At 42.5% G+C, this 22633-nt stretch overlaps 1 protein-coding gene across 6 annotated transcripts in view; it reads left to right on the top strand.

Annotated features, from left to right (window-relative positions):
• The first annotated feature begins 4222 nt into the window (after nt 1–4222).
• The window catches only part of ARMC8 (armadillo repeat containing 8), a 117173-nt gene continuing 98762 nt past the window's right edge, over nt 4223–22633 (top strand). For 3 of the 6 annotated variants that reach the window (XM_030816767.1, XM_030816771.1, XM_030816769.1), the window contains exon 1: nt 4258–4574. In XM_030816767.1, coding sequence (XP_030672627.1) covers nt 4530–4574 — 45 coding nt within the window. In that variant the 5' untranslated portion in view covers nt 4258–4529. Of the gene's footprint in view, nt 4575–5425; nt 5502–22633 lie in introns of all 6 variants that reach the window. The other 3 variants (XM_030816772.1, XM_030816768.1, XM_030816770.1) reach the window with 3 other exon arrangements.

Here is a 22633-nt window from a genome sequence, read left to right as displayed (position 1 = left end):
TGGACCTGATGAATTATTGATGCATTATTTCCCACCGCAAAAGCCCTTGTGGACTTTCCTTTACAGGCTGGTTGCTTAGATGAACATTCAGTAGTCTCATCCGGGAAAGTCCTACTAAGTCCCAGAGGACTGTAGGAGCTCCGGAAAGAATTTTGGAACCAGAGAAACCTGTACCCAAATTGATTCAGCCTCTTACTCCCCAAGCAACCTTAAGCAAATTATTGAACCTCTCACAGTCTCACTGTTTTTTTTTTTTTTTTTTTTTTTTGAGACAGAGTCTTGCTCTGTCACCCAGGCTGGAGTGCAGTGGCGCGATCTCAGCTCACTGCAACTTCCGCTCCCAGGTTCAAGCAATTGTCCTGTTTCAGCCTCCCGAGTAGCCACCAGGCCTAGTTAATTTTTGTATTTTTAGTATTGACGGGGTTTCACCATATTGGTCAGGCTTGTCTCAAACGCCTGACCTCAGGTGATCCACCCACCTCGGCCTCCCAAAGTGCTGGGATTACAGGCGTGAGCCGCTGCGCCCAGCCTCACAGTCTCACTTTTATTCCTGTCTGCTGAGGGCAAGAACCATGTCTTTGTTCCATTTCAAAACTCTAGTTCAGTGCATTCACAAGAAAACCTGTAGTTAGTGTCTGTTGAACTGCATTGTATCTCCTCTATACTATTGTCAGCCCATTTTCTTTTTTATTTAAAGTATTTCATCTGTTTTCTTCCTTTTTTTTTTTTTTTTTGAGACCAAGTTTTGCTCTTGTTGCCCAGGCTGGTGCGTGCAATGGCGTGATCTTGGCTCACCACAACCTCTGCCTCCCGGGTTCAAGAGATTCTCCTGCCTCAGCCTCCCGAGTAGCTGGAATTACAGGCATCCGCCACCACGCCCAGCTAATTTTTTTGTATTTTTAGTAGAGACGGGATTTCTCCATGTTGGTCAGGCTGGTCTCGAACTCCCGGCCTCAGGTGATCCACCCGCCTCGGCCTCCCAAAGTGTTGGGATTACAGGCATGAGCCACCGTGCCCGGCCCCTGTTTTCAAGTCTTTTTAAAGATTCTTCTAAATTCCTTTTGGGACCATTCAGGTTTTAGATTATACCTATCTCCCTACACTTTAAACTTTCCTATTTTTGTATAGATACATTTCTCTCTGGCTTTGTTTCTCATCTTAGGCAGTTCCACATAGATATTTATAAAGATTTTTCAGATTTTTTTCTGGCTACTTCTTGTTTTGCATTTCATTTTTTTTCTTCATTAAACTCACACTTTGTTGTCTGTTTTTTTTTCTTTCAGAAATTAATACTGCTCTAAGAGCCATGGAACGACAGGGAGAAGTTTCATTTCTGTTTGCAGAGTAGTCAGCATGGATATTTCCCTCTCCTCACCACAGTGCCAAATTTAACTGTTTTTGTTTTTTTCCGCAACCTCCACTTCCCAGGTTCAAGCAATTCTCCTGTCTCAGCCTCCTGAGTAGCTGGAACTACAAGTGCATGCCACTATGCAAGGCTAATTTTTGTATTTTTAGTAGAGATGGGGTTTCACCATATTGGGCAGGCTGGTCTTGAACTCCTGACCTCAGATGATCCATCCACCTCAGCCTCCCAAAGTGTTATGATTACAGGTGCGAGCCACTGCGCCCACCCTTAACTGTTTTGTTATTGTCACATAGAGGCTGAATCGAAAATTCCTTTTATCTTCCAATTTCTACTCATTACTTAAGAATGTACCTAAAGTTATTTATCAGCAAAATTTGAACTGGGAGCAAGATTCCTGATCTCCAAACTTAGGAGTTGGCTATTCAATGCTTTCTTCCTGTAAAATACCTATGTCAGTCTTCTGGATAAAAAACAGGAAAGCCTGGGTAACAGACGTAGGTGTGAGATGTCTTGAGTCACATTTCTAGCTCCTCCCCGCTCTGATTTCAGCCACAGCAGCAGTGACAGTTCTGTGCAAGCTCAGATTTATGCTGCCTATATCCCACCCTACGATGAAACCTACAGACTCTGCTTTTTTGTTTCAGGTTAAAGAAGCCCGTTCTGTTCTGGGTGCAAATATAATCCAGGAGGGCAGGGAGTTAATAGCCCTAGGGAAATCCTCAACCAATACAGATGGTATTGGTGGATGAATGCTGTAGCTTCAAGATGGACAATCCAGAGAGGTATTCTGTATGTTTTTCAGAAGTGATTGAGGAATAAACAGTGGCATCAGTAATGGATAATTATCTTGAATATTTATTCTTTCTTTTTTCACTCTCCCTGACCTATCAATTTTGTTCCCTGAAAGCCCTTCCTAAATAAACTACGTGCACACAAAGCTTCGTCCCAGGCTCAAACTAAGCCAAAAATTCGTTCAACAAACATTTACTAAGTGACTGTGCTAGGCACTGAGATAGACAACCTAGAAGATAAAACTCCCAGTGCCTGTCTTGAAGTGTATAGTGAGACACACACGGAAACAATTAATAACAACAAAACCACCCTACAATTAAAGTGAAGTCTGAAAGCACAGGGGAAAGGGTATCTAACCCATGCCTGGGGGAGGCGATTCCTGGAGGACGTATTGCTTGAGCTAATGGATGGAGTGTGGATCAAATACAGTTATAAAGACTCTATATGCTATGTATTAGGGTTATGCTCTGCCCCATTGCAGTATGCAGTACATGATGTGATTTTAGGTGGTCCATGGATGGACATTTAAACTTTTTTTTTTTTTTTGAGACGGAGTCTCGCTCTGTCACCCAGGCTGGAGTGCAGTGGCGCAGTCTCGGCTCACTGCAAGCTCCGCCTCCCGGGTTCACGCCATTCTCCTGCCTCAGCCTCTCCGAGTAGCTGGGACTACAGGCGCCCGCCACCACGCCCGGCTAATTTTTTGTATTTCTTAGTAGAGACGGGGTTTCACCGTGATCTCGATCTCTTGACCTCGTGATCCGCCCGCCTCGGCCTCCCAAAGTGCTGGGATTACAAGCGTGAGCCACCGCGCCCGGCCTGGACATTTAAACTTTTTGTAGTTAACGTGTACTAGAATAAAAATAAGGAGCACAACACGCTTGATTTCACAGAGTATTATGGTTTAGGATAAAGCCTAAAATTTTTAATGAGTTGAAATTGGCTTTAAATAAAAATATTGAATGAATAATAATACCTAGGTGCAGATTGGCAAAGATTGTGTAGGTGGTGTACAGATTACCCAAGTTTCGGAAATAGTATTATAGCAGAAGGACTACCTAAAATAAAATTCCTGCCTTCCAGGAATTCAACAGTTTGTTAAGGAACACAGACCCATAAGCAGGGGTGGTAAATGCTACACTAAATTTGGAAACCAAGTACAGGAGGAAGACAGGAAAACAGTGAGGAGCAGAGTGCGGGAGAGGCTACCAGCTACAAGACCAGTTGGAAGGCTATTGCTGTAGTCCAGGGGGTTACAAGAACCTGAATTAGGGTGTGGCTATAGAAATGGGAGGAATACAAGTAATGTTAACAGGCCAATTACAACCATACTGTGAAAACCTTACTGGTTGCAAGCAGTACGAAGGTGAAACTTATCCAACCAAGTCAAGGGCAGTGTTGCACACACACACACAAAGTAGTAGGACAGCTGAATTAATCAACTATAATTAAAAGCATACTTTTATTTGGCTTCGGTTATGAGAGTGTTTTAGTGTGAAATATTTAGATATTTGCCCCCATTTTCCCCACTTGACTCAGAAGCTAGAGAAATGTTAACACATATTGTATAACGCTTTCTATGTTCTAGGTTTTTTCTGAGCGCTTCACGTTTGTTGACTCCTCTATCCTCATTAACCTTTATTTTACAGATGAGGAAACTGAAACAGAAGGTTAGATAACTTGCTCAGGGTAAAGCAGCTGATAAGTCAAGTAGCTAGGAAGAAACCCAAGCATTCTGGCTATTCTTAACACTACACCAGAATAAACGCGGCCGGCACACAACGCTAAGGCAAGTCACATTTCTGTATTGCATCGTGAAACAATCACTCTTACGGTTGGCAAAGGTTCTGGGATCGCAATTTCCCCACCTATAAGATGGAGATAACGACGCCGGGAGTTTGGTGCAGAGAGAGAGAATGAATATGAAAGTGAACTTCAAACTATGTATGTGGCTCCACGTACTACTTTTTCCAAATATGAATACGGGAACCCATAAACTGCAACTTATAAGTCCCTAAAGCTTGTAGCGTCAGGGCGAGACTCCGCCTCTGGGGCCCCGCCCACCGCGAGCGGCAGGTGGGGCCCGCAGATCTTCTTTGCGCATGCGGAAACTGCTGCCCGCTCCCACCTCTAACCCAGGCTCAGAGTAGCTGCTGTTTCTGAGAGAACGATTCGTAGGACAGCCCCTGACGCGATTCCCTTTTGCCCTTCTTTCTGCGGGCCTTTCCGGTACTTGAGCGGTGTCCAGAGCGTGGCCGGTTCTCGTCTGTCTGGCTGCCTTTAGGGAGAGGTGCCTAGCGTTGGCCAATAGTTGGCTGTCGAAAGTGCCGGCCCCCGCGCCGGCGCCTGCAGCAGCCGGGTGGGAAGGCTCAAGATGGCGTGCCTGTTGGAGACCCCAATCCGCATGAGCGTCCTTTCGGTGAGTGACCCGCCGCTGCCGCCCGCCCGCCCGCCCTCCAGGGAGCCCCATCCCGGTCTCCACCATTCCCCCAAGCGTGGTGTGCCTCCTGGGCACCACCCCCTGGGGTGGCGCCCGGCTCAGTCTTGGGCCAGGGAGTGAGCGAGGGTGGACAGGCGGGATAGACGGGCAGAGGGTACCCCGGCCGAGCCAAAGACGTTTCCAACTCCGGGAGCTCCCGCCGGTGCGGGTTCCCAGGATGGCGTCTGGCAGGCGGGGTGGCTGGGCTTACAGACAACTGGCTGGGCGGTGCGGCTTGGACTTTGCCAAGCATTTCACTGAGCCTTCCTTTTAGCGATGCCGCTTCCCGGGGGCCGAGCGCTCTGCCTTATGAAGCGCTGCGCTTGCAGCCGGCCTGGGAACGAGCGCCCACTCAGCTCTCCCGGGCTTTGGCAAGAAGAGGTGCAGGCTCCTTGGCCCCCATTTCCTCAGAGCTGCCAGGCCAAGTCTGTGGGGCTTCTATCGCGTCCCAGCACCTGGGCACCGGCTGAAGCTGTTTGCTTTTTGGCAATGATGATTCGTATCAGCTGCAACTCTTCCTAGTGTGTGTGGTTATTTAAGCCCCTTTCCTCCGTTCTGCTCAGAGGTCGCGGCTCTGAGTCAGAGGAACTCTATGTTCCCTGTGCCTGGTATTCCGTTTTTCTTTAAGGGGAGTCAAACATTGAAGGGGGGAAAAGGGGGTGAGATTTCCCCATTGTTGAAAGAAGGGAACGTATTGACATGCCAGGAAGTAAAACCTGTTTTTTTTTAAAAGAAGTTTTTTTTAAAGAAAAAGACGACTTTCACCTTTCACTATGTTGCTCTTGAACCAGGACCAGGAATGAAAGTTACTGGGAGATAACTTCGAAGGATTTTGCAACAAATTCGAGCTGTCCGACTCTGAGAATGGTCAGTTTACCAATGGTTCATTTGCTATTGTTGGAAACAAGCAGGCAAATACTGATTGACCATCTTTTAGACTTGTGGAAGCCGGTCTGATACTGAGAGGGTAGTTGGATTATAAATGACTTGTCGGGTTCCTAGAGTCTTGTAACTATAACCGGTTTCTTTTCTCTTCTCTGACTTGTCCCACAAACGAACTCACCTATCTGAAAGCACCTAGGACATTTGCTTATGATTCAGGGTTAGAGCAGTGTGGCAGACCTCAACCTTGAAAAGGCTTAAGTTGTCAATACAATAATTTTGTGAGGCTGTCAATAGATTTTTCCCCTGATCCATTTTAGCAGTCATTTTTTTCTTATTTTTAAACTGCAACTAAGGAAATACTGTTTACCTAAGTATTAGATCAGATTAGCCTGTTACTCCATCACTGACTGTAATACCCAGGAATATTCTGTGGAAGTGCAGGCCAATGACTTTTACCTCATTATGTTTAAAAAAAAAAATAGTGTCTTGGCTGTTCTCAGTTCCCCTTTAATTATTCATTTAGATTTCATTTATCCTTCAGTTCACCTGAAGCTTACTTTTTGGATGTTGTCAACTTGTATAATGCATATGATTGAAAGTTTTCATTTGTTTCACTTCCTTGGTAAATAATCTTTTCTGCTTATTTTATTCAAAAACTTCTTGAAGAGTATTTTCTATTAATACTTCTGTTTAGGATTTGCCTTTAGCCCTAGTCTCATTAGGGGCTTTTTTTTTTCTTTAATTAAAAAATTTCCATAGTCCCAAAGTCTGTTCTATCAGATCTTCACTCCTAGAGCCTTGGGAAGTAGGAGCTTTTGGATAAATGATTTAAAATGTTTCAATTCACTGATTTTACTAATTTAAAGTGAAACCTGTACCTTTCAAAGTACTACCCAGAGCACCATGTTTTGAAATGCAAACTAGAACAGGAAACATTCATCAGAAATTATCTTGAATGGTTGATTCCTTTAATAAGCTACAATGTACCAGTTATGTACAAGCTCTGTATTGTATACGTTAGAGAATGCAAGGATGAAATCAGAAATGCGTTTCAGGAGCTCATAGTGTGGGTGACGCTATAATTTGATAAACATAATTTCAGCAAGGAGGCATTCAAGTTGTTTTAAAGGATTTCCATTTGAGTCTCTTTATACCTTCTCCTTGGGAGATCTCATTGATTTTCCTGTAACCTTAACTGATCTGTTCTGATATCTACATTGCCAACCTTGACTTTCTTCTACATCTAGTCTTATATCTTAAATTGTGTGGATGACACCCATCGCTTCCAATAAAGCACATTCCTTCTCCTAAGGGGATTTAGTTATGAGTTTCCAATTTCTGTTAATGGTATTATCTTTCACTGATAAGTCACTGTTGAACCTCCTGAATAATCTGATTCTTCCTCCTTTCATCCCCCTATATCTACCAGTTGTTAAGCTCTGTTGCTTCTTTATTCTTAGTGTTTCTCATATCTTTCTGTTCCCATGACCACCCTCATTCAGGACTTTGTTGTTTTGTGCCTGCACTACCACAGCGTCCTTTTAATTATTTTTACTGTCTCTAATGTCTTACACTCTCAGTGCAAGTCCATGCCTACTTTAATTTTCCTAAAGAACTCTTTGTACAGCTGCTCCTCGGTTTCTTTTCTTGATTGAGTTTGTTTTGCCCAAAGGCCCAAGTTTATATTCAGCTTCAGAGTTCAGATTCTTTATTTTCTTCTTTATCTTTTTTTTTTTTTTTTTTTCCGAGATGGAGTTTTGCTCTTGTTGCCCAGACTGGAGTGCAGTGGCGCAATCTTGGCTCACTGCAACCACCGCCTCCTGGGTTCAAGCAATTCTCCTGCCTTAGTCTCCTGAGTAGCTGGGATTACAGGCATCCGCCACCATGCCCGGCTAATTTTTTTTGTATTTTTAGTAGAGACGGGGTTTCACCATGTTGGCCAGGCTGGTCTCGAACTCCAGACCTCAAGTGATCCACCCACCTTGGCCTCCCAAAGTGCTGGGATTACAGGCGTGAGCCACCACACCTGGCCGAGATTCTTTATCTTCTACATGAGCCTTCTATCCTGTATAAACTGGCTTTCTCAGGTTAGAGTGATACAGGATTCTTCCGAACTCCAGTAAATCTTATTCTTCTTACTCATTTGTACATATGAATTTTAGCTTTGTATATATATATTCTGTACATCTACTTTGAGCTTCTGCCATTTGCTAGGCAAGCATGGTGTTGAGTTTGGGAATACAGCCATAAGCTACACAGACCTCTGTCCTTTTGGAAATGTTAGCCTAGTGGGAAAAATAGATATCAAATAATCACACAGTTTGTGAATGGTGATTAGTATTATGAATGAAGCATATAGGGTGCTGTTCAAAATATGTCACAGAGGAAACTGATCTAATATGGAGGGCAATAGGAAGAACTAGGGAAGGTTTCCCTGAAGAAGTGACGCTGAGCTGAGAGTTCAAGGACGTAGAACTAACTAGAAAAAGTGACAGAAGAAGAGCATACAAGGCAAAGGGAACTGCTTTTGCAGAGGTCTTTAATAATACTCTGTCTTGTCGTATTAGAGAGTAAATTAATTCAGAAGTAACACTTTGTCTCGCAAATCCTAGGTACTCAGTAAATGTTTGACTGAACTATCTATTTCGGAGGGTTGGACAAACTCTCCAGCCCTCTTTCTAGACTGCACTACGACCACCCCATCCCTCTTTGGTTTGCATTTAACATTACAACATCACCCTTTTCAACAAATTCATAAATTTCTCCCATATTTTCTATACTTTTGAATTATGTTGATTGCATTTTTAAAAACATTTATTTTGAAATAATTATAGATTCACAGGAAGTTGCAAAGATAGTACAGACAGTTCCCTGTGTACACTTCACCCAGTTTCCCTCATAGGTTACATCTTATATAGTTACATTACAATATCAAAACAAGGAAATTGATCTTGGTATAAGTATGTATCTATTTCTATATCATTTTATCACGTGTGTATTTATGTAACCATAACCACCACTGTCAAGATACAGAACTATTTCGTCACCACAAACATCTCCCTCATATTCCCTCTTTATAGTCCCATCTACCCAGCCTCTCCCCGCAACAGGTATCCCTAACCCCTGGCAACCACTAATCTGTTCTCCATCTCTATAATGTCATTTTCTATAATGTCATATGAATGGAATCATACAGTGTGTGACTTTTTGAGGTTGTTTTTTGTCACTCAGCATAATACTTTTGAGATCTATCCATGTTGTTGCATGTAGCAGTAGTTCCTTTTTATTGCTAAGTAGTATTTCATGGTGTGGATGTACCACAGCTTGTTTAACCATTCACCTTTTGGGCGTTTTGGTTGCTTCCAGTTTCTGGCTATTATAACGTAATATGAACAATTATGTACAGATTTGTAAGGACATAACTTTTCGTATCTCTGAGCTAAATGCCCAGGAATGCAATTGCAGGATCATATGGTAAATGCATGTTTAATTTTAAAATAAACTGACAAACTTTTCCAGAGTGGCTGTACTATTTTACATTTCTACCAGTAATATGTGAGACATTGTTTCTCCGTATCTTCACCGCCATTTGATACTGTTATTTTTTTATTTTAGCTGTTTTAGTAGATGTGTAGTAATAGCTCATCATGGTCTTAATTTGCATTTCCCTAATGATTAATAATGTTGAGAATATTGTTATTATTTATTTATCCTTTTTTTTTTTTTTTTTTTTTTTTTTTGAGACGGAGTCTTGCTCTGTTGCCCAGGCAGGAGTGCAGTGGTGCGATCTCAGCTCACTGCAAGCTCTGCCTCCTGGGTTCATGCCATTCTCCTGCCTCAGCTTCCTGAGTAGCTGGGACTACAGGCGCCTGCCACCACGCCTGGCTAATTTTTTGTATTTTTAATAGAGACGGGGTTTCACTGTGTTAGCCAGGATAGTCTCAATCTCCTGACCTCGTGATCTACCCGTCTCGGCCTCCCAGAGTGCTGGTATTACAGGCTTATTTATCCTTTTGAGACACTCTTGCACTGTCACCTAGGCCAGAGTGCTATGGCGTGATCTCAGTTCACTGCAACCTCTGTCTCCTGGGCTCACGCGATCCTTCTGCCTCAGCCTCCCAAGTAGCTGGGACTACAGGTGTGTGCCACCATGCCTGGCCATGTAGAGACGGGGTTTCACCATGTTTCTCAGGCTGGTCTCAAACTCCTAAGTGTAAGCCATACTCCCACCTCAGCCTTTCAAAGTGTTGGGATTACAGGTGTGAGCCACTGCACCTGGCCTGAAAGTCTTTGCTTATTTGCCATCCATGTTTTCTCTTTGGTGAAATATTTCTTCATGTCCTTTTGCCCACTTTCTAATTGGAGTGTTTGCTTCTTTACTGTGGTGTTTTAAAAGCTCTTTATAGGTTTTATTTTTATTTTATTTTATGTTTGAGATGCGTTTCGCTCTTGTTGGCAAGGCTGGAGTGCAATGGCCTGGTCTCAACTTACTGCAGCCTCTGCCTCCCAGGTTCAAGCGATTCTCCTGTCTCAGCCTCCCAGGTAGCTGGGATTACAGATGCCCGCCACCACGCCTGGCTAATTTTTGTATTTTTAGTAGAGATGGCGTTTCACCACGTTAGTCAGGCTGGTCTCGAACTCCTGACCTTAGGCAGTCTGCCCATCTCGGCCTCCCAAAGTGCTGGGATTACAGGTGTGAGCCACCGTGCTGGCTTATTTTATTTTTTGAGACAGAGTTTTGCTCTGTCATCTGGGCTGGAGTGCAGTGGTGTGATCTCAGCTCACTGCAACCTCTGCTTCCCAGGCTCAGGAGATTTTCGGGCCTCTGCCTCCCAAGTAGCTGAGACTACAGGCGTGCACCACCGTGCCCAGCTAATTTTTTGTGTGTATTTTTAGTAAAGATGGGGTTTCGCCTTGTTGGCCAGGCTGGTCTCAATCTCCTGGCCTCAGGTGATCTGCCCACCTTGGGCTCCCGAAGTGTTGAGATTATAGGCGTGAGCCACCGTGCCCAGCCAAAAGCTCTTTATATGTTTTAAATCTGAACGCTTTGTAAGATAGGTATTTGCAAATATTTTCTCCTAATCTGTAACTTGCCTTTTCATCCTCTTAACCACAGTTTAAGATGAACCTTGATCTCATACCTTATACAAAAAGTAACTCAAAATGCATCATAGATTTTATCATAAAATAAAACTTTTAGAATAAAACAGGAGAAAATCTGCAGAACCTTAGGCTTGGTGAAGAACTTTTAGACATAACACCAAATGCATTACTTATTAAAAAGTTGATAAATTGGACTTTACCAAAATGAAAACTTACGCTCTGTGAAAGACCCTGTTAAAAGGATGGTTGCATTTAATTTTGGTCACTTTGTAATGGTAAAGAAGTAGGGTAACAAATTGTCTTTGAATCACTTTGTAGGCTATCATAAACAGCTGAGGCACTTGTTGATTTTTAATTGTCTTCTTTACAGTCCTTTCCCAGTGCCATTGTCTTTTTTTTTTTTTTTTTGAGATGGAGTCTTGCCCTGTCACCCTGGCTGGAGTGCAGTGGCGCGATCTCAGCTCACTGCAACCTCCGCCTCCTGGGTTCACGCCATTCTCCTGCCTCAGCCTCCCGAGTAGCTGGGACTACAGGCTCCCACTGCCACACCCGGCTAATTTTTTGTGTTTTTTAGTAGAGACAGCGTTTCACCATGTTAGCCAGTATGGTCTCGATCTCCTGACCTCGTGATCCGCCCGCCTCGGCCTCCCAAAACGCTGGGATTACAGGCGTGAGCCACTGCACCCGGTTTTTTTTTTGTTTTGAGACAGAGTGTTGCTCTGTCGCCCAGGCTGGAGTGCAGTGGCGCGATCTCAGGTCACTGCAACCTCTGCTTCCCAGGTTCACGCCATTCTCCTGCCTCAGCGTCCCGAGTAGCTGGGACTACAGGTACCCGCCACCACACCCAGCAAATTTTTTTGTATTTTTAGTAGAGAAGGGGTTTCACCATGTTAGCCAGGATGGTCTCGATCTCCTGACCTCGTGATCTGCCCACCTTGGCCTCCCAAAGTGCTGGGATTACAGGCGTGAGCCACCGCGCCCGGCTGCCATTATGTTTTTTTTTTTTTTTTTTTTTTTGACAAGCAGCTGTTAGAACTGTATAGGGTATTCCAAATCTGGATATTCCTTCATTTTGTTCTGTTCTCTACAGTTGTAAGCCTATTGTTGGCCTTGCCTATAGCTACTTAATGATTTATTCTCTTACATCCATAACTGGCAATAATTAGGAAAAAAAAATTGCTGTGAAGTTGAACCCACTATCCTGTAAACATAAATTTGGCCTCCCTAGGTTTTTAGTAATAAATGCAAAATAAAATCTGTACAGCACATTTTAAAGTTTGCCATTAGTTTACAAAGCACTAAAAAGTACAGGGTATGTCAGTAGGTGGTCCTAAAATAAATTCATCAGTAAATCACCAGGTGCAGTGGCTCACACCTATAATCCCAGCAGTTTGGGAGGCTTGGGCAGGTGGATCACCCGAGATCAGGAGCTCGAGACCAGCCTGACCAACATGGTGAAACCCCGTCTCTACTAAAAAATACAAAAAAAATTAGCCAGGCATGGTGGCAGGCACCTGTAATCTAGCTACTTGGGAGGCTGAGGCAGGATAATCACTTGAAGCCGACTGGGAGGTGGAGGTTGCAGTGAGTCGAGATTGTGCCGTTGCACTCCAGTCTGGGTGACAACAGCGAAATTGTCTGAAAAAAATAAAAATAAATTCATCAATGAATCAATGGGAACTTTCTAATCTTTAGTGGCAGTGTGTGAAAAATGAGAGGTGCTCATTGTATGTTTCTGGACATCTTGCTGTGTATTTAAGGAAAGACTAAGATAGCGCATGTTCAGGAAGTCTTATAAACTCTGTAAAGAATCAGAAACACATTTATGTAGGGTCTTCAGATTTTAGTTTTGAGACCTAGCCTTATCACCTCTTATTTTCGCTACATTTTAAAATACTTACTGTCAGCAGACAGGAATGTCAGTAATTCTGACTTGTATGTTTTTCAATTCTGATTTGGCATTTGTTTTTGCAGTACCATCTGTCCTGTTGACTTCTGGGTAAAGAGATGGTATTACATGGAAAAAAAACAAAGCTCCTATTATCTTCTAGAAATTGGAGAGCAGCTGCCTTCACTGAACAGTAGTGCTATGATCCCTGGGACTGTTGAGATAGAAATTAAAGGTATTCCAAATAAGAGCAGTTTTACAGAAATAGTCCCCCGCCCCACCACTTGTCATTTTGTTGAAAAAAAAAAACTGTTTTGACCATATTCCCTAATTTCAGAGGAACAAAGAGTTACATTTTCCACTATATTCATAATGTAGATATTAGAGGAAAGAGGAATGATGAAACAGTGTAAGGCTTTATATTAAAAATAAAAAGTTGTGGTCCAATGGGAAGTTTTCAGCCTATAAGATCTATTAATATTGAGAGGTCTTTACCACCTGGAAAGTGATTATTGAACACATGCTTCTTTTGCCTTAGGGGTGTTTTTAAGAATTTCTTAGGCTTTCAGAAAGCTAATGGTGATTGATGGCATAAGGGAGACTAAGGAAAAGGAAAGAGTCATGATGATCATTACGATAAAGCATGATTCACAGGATTTATGCCTTTTTGGCCAGGTGGTATGATCTTCTGAGATGATGAGAATTAGGAGAGGAATATGTTAGGGGAGTAAGTAGGAAAATGAGTTTCATTTTGGACATGCCAAATTTGTAGTCAGTTGGATATAAAGGTTGAGTGCCTAAATCTGGGGTAATGATCATTATTTTGGCATCATCAGTGTATTGATCTTTGGTTCTTAGCTGTTTAAGGATGAGAATCTCGATACCTGCTTTCCCAGGAGAACATGCATATGCCTAAATAGTTGCATAATTTCTAGAGGTTGCTGGATTCCCTGAAACCCAGAAGTCACTCCAGAATTAACTTCTTCACTTGTCCCAGTGTGAGTCAAGAAAACGTAGCAAAAGCCAGGCACGGTGATTCACGCCTGTAATCCCAGCACTTTGGGAGACTGAGGCAGGTGGATCACCTGAGGTCAGGAGTTCGAGACCAGCCTAACATGGTGAAACTCCGTTTCTACTAAAAATACAAAAAGTTAGCCAGGTGTGGTGGCGCACACCTGTAATCCCAGCTACTTGGGAGGCTATGGCAGGAGAATTGCTTGAACCCTGGAGGCGGAGGTTGCAGTGAGCTGAGATCACACCATTGCACTCCAGCTTGGGCAACAAGAGTGAAACTCCGTCTCAAAAAAAAATTTTTTTTAAGTTACTTAAAATCATTTTGGAATGGTAAAGATTGTAGCAATAAGGTATTAAAACTCATGTGAGCTATTATGTGTGAGAATTGTTTCTGAAGAGCTACAATTTTTTACCCAGAGTATGCCAGTAATCTCCCAGAAGGTGTACTTTGTCCACAGAAAGGGCTTTGTGTAGCAGGCCTGGGATGCAAAGCTAGGTTATCTGGAGATCCAAACAAACTACAAAGTAAGGTGATTGTGGGTCTGGACACAGGCAAAGTGGAATAGACAGATTCGAAGTGCCCTGTGATATTGCTGTGATTGTCACAGGCCACAGTGTGGATGACAGGTCAGGTCTGAGAGATCTTGAGTGGTACTGTAACAGGAAAGTGAATGCACCAGCTGCTGCAAGTGATGGGCTGAGTCTGAGGCAAGCACCATGGATAGCTCCAAGGCAAGGCTATTACTGCCTCTAAGAATCTGAAGCAAATAAAGCCCTTTTTATCAGGAAGGCACCTGGCCTGTCTGAACAATACTACTTCGAAGGTGTGCCATGAAAGATGGTGCCCAGGATCTCTAAGTAATTACATGACAGCAATTTTGAATAATAATTTCAACTATTCTTATGGGCCAGGACAACACCTCATCCTCTGAATAGCCTCACTTCGTTGTTATGTCAGGATTGAGAAGTTGGCATTTAAATACATCCTAGTGGACTTCATTGGTCATCTTACCACCTTGGGAGGTATATAAATGAACTTCAGCCAATCCAGAGGATATCTCAGTCTTTGTAAAACTCGTGATCATTTTTGTAACTTTGCATGTGCTTTCCAGAGATAGTTCTTGCTCCCTTGGACTTTCAGATTATGCTGTCTCACACCCTGGGTTCTTATCTCATTTACGGTATCCAGAGGTATCATTTATTGACCGTTAGTTTAGGCAGTCTCATCTACAGCGAAGAGTAAATGAATTGAATTTAATAGTGAGAAGAAACCTTAAAGATCTTCTAGAGTTCAGATAGCTGTTTATGATTTGTACCATACTTTAAAAGGGAAAACATTGTAGTACTTGATTAGAAGCATGAATGCAAAATTACTTTCAGTCCTGTGACCACCAAGCATTTTATGGCAATATTTAATAGTTTACAAGGGCAATAAGAATGCATTATCACATTAAAAACTCACTACAGAGCCAGATGTGGTGCCGTACACCTGTAGTCCCAGCTCCTCAGGAGGCTGAGGCTGGAGGATCACTTGAGTCTGTGAGTTTGAGATTTGAGACCAGCCTACGCAGCATAGCAAAACCCTGTCTGTGGGGGGCAAAAGCCAAACAAAAAAAACTCCAGAAAAAGTAAAGGCTGCTCTTCATATCCCTTTTAATCTAACTGTGCCCTGGCTTTTCTTTTATGAAAAAAGAAAATCCCTCTTTGTTCCAGTATAAAATCATGGGATCTTTTCTTGGAAGAAACCTGCAGATAATCTTTAGTTCATTCTTGTCATTTTTTTATTGAGGAAAACTGAAAACCGGAGAGGCCGGCTTGCCCACTGTAATATAAAGTATCAGAGTCAGATCTCCAAACTCCCACCTTTTATAAACAAAATTGTGTGTATAGCCTTATATTGTATATTTATTATTACTATTTTTTTTTCTTTTTGAGACAGATTCTCACTCTTATCACCCAGGCTAGAGTGCAGTGGCGCAATCTCAGCTCACTGCAACCTCCACCTCCTGGGTTCAAGTGATTCTCCTGCCCCAGCCTCCTGAGTAGCTGGGACTACAGGCACGTGCCACCACACCCGGCTGATTTTTTGTATTTTTAGTAGAGATGGGGTTTCACTGTGTCAGCCAGGATGGTCTGTATCTCCTGACCTTGTGATTCCCCTGCTTCAGCCTCCCAAAGTGCTGGGATTACAGGCATGAGCCACTGCGCCCGGCCATATAGCCTTATATTTTATTAGAGTTTTATTTTCAGATTTGATAAGCACTGATTAATTTAGTATTTATTTTTAATGACATGTGAAGTCTAGTTTTTGGTCTTTACTGAGAAGTCAGGCTTACCTCTTATGCTATACAAGTATATTAAATTTAAAAATTATATATTTAAGTGTTTTTGTGATTGTATTTGTGAAATTAAAGTAGATTCCATTCTAGGAATCTCAGTTGCCATAGTATGTTACATTCTGCACTGATGAGGCCCAGATGCATTGTGAAGTAACATTTTAGAAACTTTCCGAAATTACTAGAGGCTACAGAAGTACAGAGCTTTGATTAATCTTGGGAGGGAGGATGCAGTGAAACTTGACATACCAAAAAGTGAATAAGGATAAAATTGGTTGCAAAAATAGTACACAAGGGGTCTAAAAGGAATTGAATGTTTTAAATCTCATCAAGTCCTAACAGGGCTAGAAGTTTACCAGAATACAAAGAGCAGAACAAAATAAAACCAAAAAAGCCTACCTCAAAATCTTAGGTTTTGATAGTATTTGGGAATTTTCTTCTAATTTTTTTCTCCTTTTGGAGAAAGTTGGAATGTAGGAATTTTGGAATACCTAAGAAGGACATGATAGCTGTCTCCAAGTAAAAGGTCTGTCTTTGTGGATAGTGTTATCCTTTTTTGTTCCAAGTAGAGGCAGATTTTTTTCCCTCAAAATTAGGAAAGAATTGCCTAACAATTAGTTTTGTCTAATAGTGAAATTAACTCTGGCAGTGAAATAGTACACATCACTAGAACTCTTCAGGCAGCAGTTAGGCAGTTGTATTTAATGTTTTTTGTCTTTCATGATTTCATGAGAACGCAACCAGAACGAAGGGGAAGATGTGATTTGAAATTAAAGCACAATTTAGTAAAATGCTGCTTTTAAAGTATTGGTGTCTGATATTCTGGATTGTGGTAGTCCTAATCTCTCTAGGGACAAGTACAAATACATTGTCACTGGGCTTTAAAATGAATAATTGAGAATTTGTGATTGATCTGAGCAGTGTACTTGTTTGGCATTTTAGTAAATTGTCACAGTGACAAAAGGAAGTATTTTTTGAACTGAGGGTTTTGGAGGTATCAGAAAATCAAATTTTGGTTTCACATTGTTTTAGGGATAGAAAGAGGTTCTGGGGCTTCCAGTTGACCGGAAGGTTGAGTTGTTTCAGTTTGTGGTTTCCCAACCCTATCAGACTCACACACTCTGCTTATAATAGATATTTTGTGGCACTTTTTTGGCTATCTTGAAGTGGCATTCATAGATAAGTTAACTGTTCTCACATGTAACTTTTAAAAAGTTGATATAATGCCCCAGCTGTAATAAAGGAGAAAGACATGAAGCTAATTTATAACATCATTTAAACCTGTAAATACTCAGGTCCTACTATACCAGAAGTAATTAAGTAACGGTATATTTGTAAATATACATAGTTTTGTTGTAAATGTGACAGTTACACTGCAGACTGATATAGATATGTTGTAATGTTTACTTAAATACAATAAATGATATTTTTATGTGACTTTCTGAAATGAATGACTTTTGGTAAAGTTCCTACCAGGACAAAATACCACCTTTTCTTTATTCACGAGTTACATTCTTGGAAAATCGATTGTACATTAAAATGGTACAAAACATATTTTGTGTTTCTATGTAAAATGGAATTAGACTCTAGGTTTTTTGCCTACGTGACTGGATAGTGGAAAGTTGGGGGATGTGTGCCTACTGTCCCAGGTCATCTAGCATCTTTAGTCCTTGCCCACTAGATATCAGTAGCATTTGCTGTCATTGTGACAGCCAAAATCATGTTTCAGACTTACAAAATGGATCCTGATTAGAATTGCTGAGAGCACGGGGCTTTCTGAGTGATGTGTGTGTCTTAGCATACACCCTTCCCTTTTCTCACCTCCACTTCCATCTCCCCTTCAGTGTGTGACAGTGTATAGTATAAGCACTTGGAAACAAAATGTGCTATTAAACATTTTTTCCATGCTGTGTCTAGCCCTTAATATATGACGTCACTTATTTATTATGTTTATTGCTTTTTCTCTTTCTCCCTTTGTCGAAATGTACACCCTTCAGTGGGCTTTCTTTTTTTTGAGATGGAGTCTCCCTCTGTTACCCAGGCTGAAGTGCAGTGGCGTGATCTCGGCTCATTGTAGCCTCTGCCTCCTGGGTTCAAATGATCCTCCTGCCTCAGCTTCTCCAGTAGCTGGGATTATACGTGCATGCCACCATGCCCAACTAATTTTGTATTTTTAGTAGAGACTGGGTTTCACCATCTTGGCCAGGCTGGTCTTGAACTCCTGACCTCAGGTGATGCACCCACCTCGGCCTCCCAAAGTGCTGGGATTACAGGCGTTAGCCATGCCTGGCCTTTTTTTTTTTTTTTTAATGTTAGTTGCCTGCAATAGGGCCTGCATAGCTGTTTAAATATTTCTTGACCAACTCAGTTAAAAAATACACTTCAGCATTGTTTTGTGTTCTCAACTGTATACTACCTCATCATAATACTAAATTACATTTTCTTTCTCAAACACCTTTTTGCTTTACAGCTCTTGCGTATGTTGTGCTCTCTACCTAGAGTCCTTGTCTTCTCCCCCTCCCTTTTTTTTTTTTTCTGAGACAGAGTCTTGCTCTGTCGCCAGGCTGGAGTGCAGTGGTGCACTCTTGGCTCACAGCAACCTCCGCCTCCCGGGTTCAAGCGATTCTCCTGCCTCAGCCGCCCAATTAGCTAGCATTACAGGCACACGCCACCATACCCGGCTGATTTTTGTATTTTTAGTAGAGACGGTGTTTCGCAATGTTGGTCAGGTTGGTCTTGAACTCCTTACCTCACTATCTGCCCGCCTCGGTCTCCCAAAGTTCTGGGATTACAGGCGTGAGCCACTGCGCCCGACCTTACCCCTCCCTTTCTCACCTGGCAGATTAATATTAGTCTTTCAGATTACTCATCCTTACTTCTTAGAGATTATTTTCCATCTTGTCCCTAACTTCAATGATATCTTCAATTTTCTTTTTACATTGTGTTCACTTTTATGATTACACTAAATCACTTTAGTATGGTTACACTTGTAACTTGCTTGTTTACATGGTGTTTCCTTTCTGTGCTATGAAACCCTGAGAGTAAGGAACTCCGTTTACATCCAGAACCTGGCATAATTCCTGGTAAATTAGTGATACAATTTGAATTTCATTTAAAATTGAATTTTTGTAGAGTTCAAACATCCTATTTTTGTGTTTGTTTCTTTCATCTCTCCCCAAACCAGGATTTTCTCTCACAATGCTGAATTATGAACAGTTTTATTTTGAAGTTCCTAGTAGTTTGTGGACTAATTGACATGTTAAATTTAATTAGCAGCCACTGGTTTAAACATTCATTTCGTCTGGGGTCAGAATACCTCATTGGGAATTGTAATGCTATTTTAATTTCTAAAGAGCAAATGAATTAAATGAATAAGTAGATATGAAAATGAACTAGAACATACTAAACAAGTATATTTGGTTTTTGCTGAGTATTTAGCTTAGTTTGAGAGTAAGCTGTTATTAGTTGAGGCTGGGTATTTTTGAATAGTTTAGCTTTAACCATGGATGTGAATAAGAGGACTGTTAGTACACCTGTCAAAGCAAATTACCCCCTTTGTACAGAAATAGAATGACTCTGAAAATCGGTATTTCAGGATACTTTTACAGTTTACAAGGGATTTTCTGTGTGATTTGAGGCACACTCTGAGACGTGATAACATCACCATTTTATAATTGAAGAAACAGTCTCAAATTTTACCTTTTTCCAAAGTTGCATAGCTAGTAAGTGGTAAAACTAAAATTCATACCTGAGTCTTCAAATGCCAAGTTATTTGTTCTTTCTACTACATGATGTCTGAGTATGTTAGAAATAAAGAACACTATATTTTAATAAATATACACAGAGCAAGACTTTACTGAAATAAGTTTGGTATTTTCCTATTAGCCTTCAGATTTTTATTCTTCATTGTCTAATAAACTAATGGCTTTACCCTAAAACTTGAGTTGAACACTTATTTTTCCTATTTTTTGAGTTAAATCCTGTTCATGACAGGCCTGGGGTTTAAACCCTACCTGAATAAATATTTTTCAAAAGGCAATGGTTTAAATTCACCATAGCCATGGGTAGTTTATTCAGAGGGACAATCAGAGCCTGTTCTAGTTTGCCTTTTTAGGACATCTGACTAGTTTTCTGAGCTATCTGTAAGTTTTTCCGCTTTTCTTTTGCACTATTAAAGACAAACAAAAGGTGGGATTGATTATACAGCTTAATTTGTCTCCAACAATATTATTTTATGCATATTATTCTGTGACAGTTATTAATGATGCCCTCTTTCACTCTTAAAATTATCCTGATTTGGATGATAAATTCAAAGGCCTATAAGTTATCTATTGCTGTGTAACAAATTGCCCCAAAACTTAGTTGCTTAAATCATTTATTATCTCAGTTTCTGTAGGTTAGTAACACAAGTGTGGCCTAGTTGGTTCCTCTGGCCCAAGATCTCTTATGTGGTTGCAGTCAGGGTGTCAGCAGGAGTCACAGTGTTATCTGAAGGCTCAGTTCAGGGAGAATTCAGTTCTAAGCTCACTCATGTGGTTGTTGGCAGGTTTTAGTTCCATGCCATGTGGGCCTCTCCATGGGGCAACTCCACAGCCTGACAACTAGTTTCTGTTAGAGAAAAAGGGAGGGGGCAGGGAGAACTTGGAAGTTTCTGAAATGGCATCTTATTACCTCTGCTGCATTCCATTTGCTAGAACCTACTTACTAGATCCAGTCCTCACTCAAGGCGAGGGATTGCACGAGGGCATGAATGTCAGGAGGTGGGGATCATTGGGGCCTATCACAGATAGTCACCTTAATAAAAGGAAAACTGCTTCCACATAATACTTTTCCATAATGGAATACGACTCATTACCTGTTGCTGTTTTTGTTTTCCTGAATAAATTTACTTCAAACTTCTCCCCACCTCTCTTATTCATGGTAGCTTCTGTGCATTTAATTGTAGCTGGAGGAAAACACAGCCATGCTGATGGGTTTCCTGTCAAATTTATAATCACAAGCCTCAGTAAGCCCCTTATTGTTCTCTGGCAGTCCTGGTACATTTTCCTGGCCCATTCAGTGTCTTATTCCTTCTCCTCTTTCTTCAAACCACTCACATTTCTTCCTCTATTTTTACTTTCCTAAAATAGAAGTCATCTGAACAGAACTTTCACAAGCTCTCACCACCATATCCACTCAGGCTGGAGTGCAGTGGCTTGGATCTTGTGGAGTGATCTTGGCTCATTGCAACCTCCGCCTCTGTGGTTCAAGCGATTCTTGTGCTTCAGCCTCCTGAGTAGCTGGGATTACAGTCACCTGCCACTACAACTGGCTATCATTCCCTCTTGTTATTGTACTTACACATGCTCTACTTGACTAGTAAATCCCATTCTCCCTCAGTTATTCATGAACATTATTACAGTTCTCCCCCTTCTCATGCAGCATCAAATTTTCTTCTCTATTAAAACATTTCCATCAATGAATAAGCATGCTCCAATTTATTCTGTCTTAAAAAATAGACTCTCTCCTGAGTCTACTTCTCCCTCTAGCTACTATATTTCTTTACTCCCCTTTACAGTGAAAAGCCTTCTTTCTTTTTTTTTAAGGAATTTTATTAATTTTTTTTGCACACAAAACAATAAACATTTTCTAAAAATGCATACAAACAAAAAGATGCATATCAAACGTATTAGGAAGGTTGCACATGGGAAGACGGGGAATAGAAGTGGGGGGTGGGAATTAAAATAAATGAGAGAGGGACTTTGTATGGATCAATGATAACTCAATCCTCTATTTGACAAAGAAGAAGGAGAAGGAAGAGGAAGAAAAAGAAAGTGGGATAAAGGATCAGAAAGGGAGGAAAATAGAAAAAATTAGAGCATGACTCCAGGGTAGACCTGTTTTGTTGTCGCTGGGTTGGTTGGTTGGTTTGTCTGTTGTATTTTTCATATGTTTCACCATGTTGGCCAGGCTGTTCTCGAGCTCCTAGCCTCAAGTGATCAACCCACCTCGGCCTCCCAGAGTGCTGGGACTACAGACGTGAGCCACCACGTCCAGCCCCCACATTGCATCTGGCCTCCGTGGTAGACGACCTAGACGGGGTGGCCGGGCAGAGGCGCTCCTCACTTCCCAGATGATGGGCGGCCGGGCAGAGGCGCTCCTCACTTCCCAGATGGGGCGGCCGGGCAGAGACGCTCCTCACTTCTTCCCAGACGGGACGGCCGGGCAGAGGCGCTCCTCACATCCCAGACGAGGGGGCCGGGCAGAGACGCTCCTCACTTCTTCCCAGACGGGGCGGCCGGGCAGAGGCGCTCCTCACTTCTTCCCAGACGGAGCGGCCGGGCAGAGGTGCTCCTCACTTCTGAGACGGGGAGGCTGGGCAGAGGCTCTCCTCACATCCCAGACGATGGGCGGCCAGGCAGAGGTGCTCCTCACTTCCCAGACGGGGCGGCCGGGCAGAGGCGCTCCTCACATCCCAGATGATGGGCGGCCGGGCAGGGGCGCTCCTCACATCCCAGACGGGGAGGCCGGGCAGAGACGCTCCTCACTTCTTCCCAGACGGGGCGGCCGGGCACAGGCGCTCCTCACTTCCCAGACGGGGCGGCCGGGCACAGGCGCTCCTCACTTCCCAGACGGGGCAGCCGGGCACAGGCGCTCCTCACTTCCCAGACGATGGGCTGCTGGGCAGAGACGCTCCTCACTTCCCAGGTGGGGCAGCGGGGCAGAGACGCTCCTCACTTCTTCCCAGACAGGGGGGCCGGGCAGAGACGCTCCTCATTTCTTCCCAGACGGGG

Source organism: Nomascus leucogenys, chromosome 8, assembly GCF_006542625.1.
Source record: "Nomascus leucogenys isolate Asia chromosome 8, Asia_NLE_v1, whole genome shotgun sequence".
Taxonomy (NCBI): domain Eukaryota; kingdom Metazoa; phylum Chordata; class Mammalia; order Primates; family Hylobatidae; genus Nomascus; species Nomascus leucogenys.
Note: the sequence above shows the minus strand (reverse complement) of the source record. Positions and strands in the feature narration are given on the sequence as shown.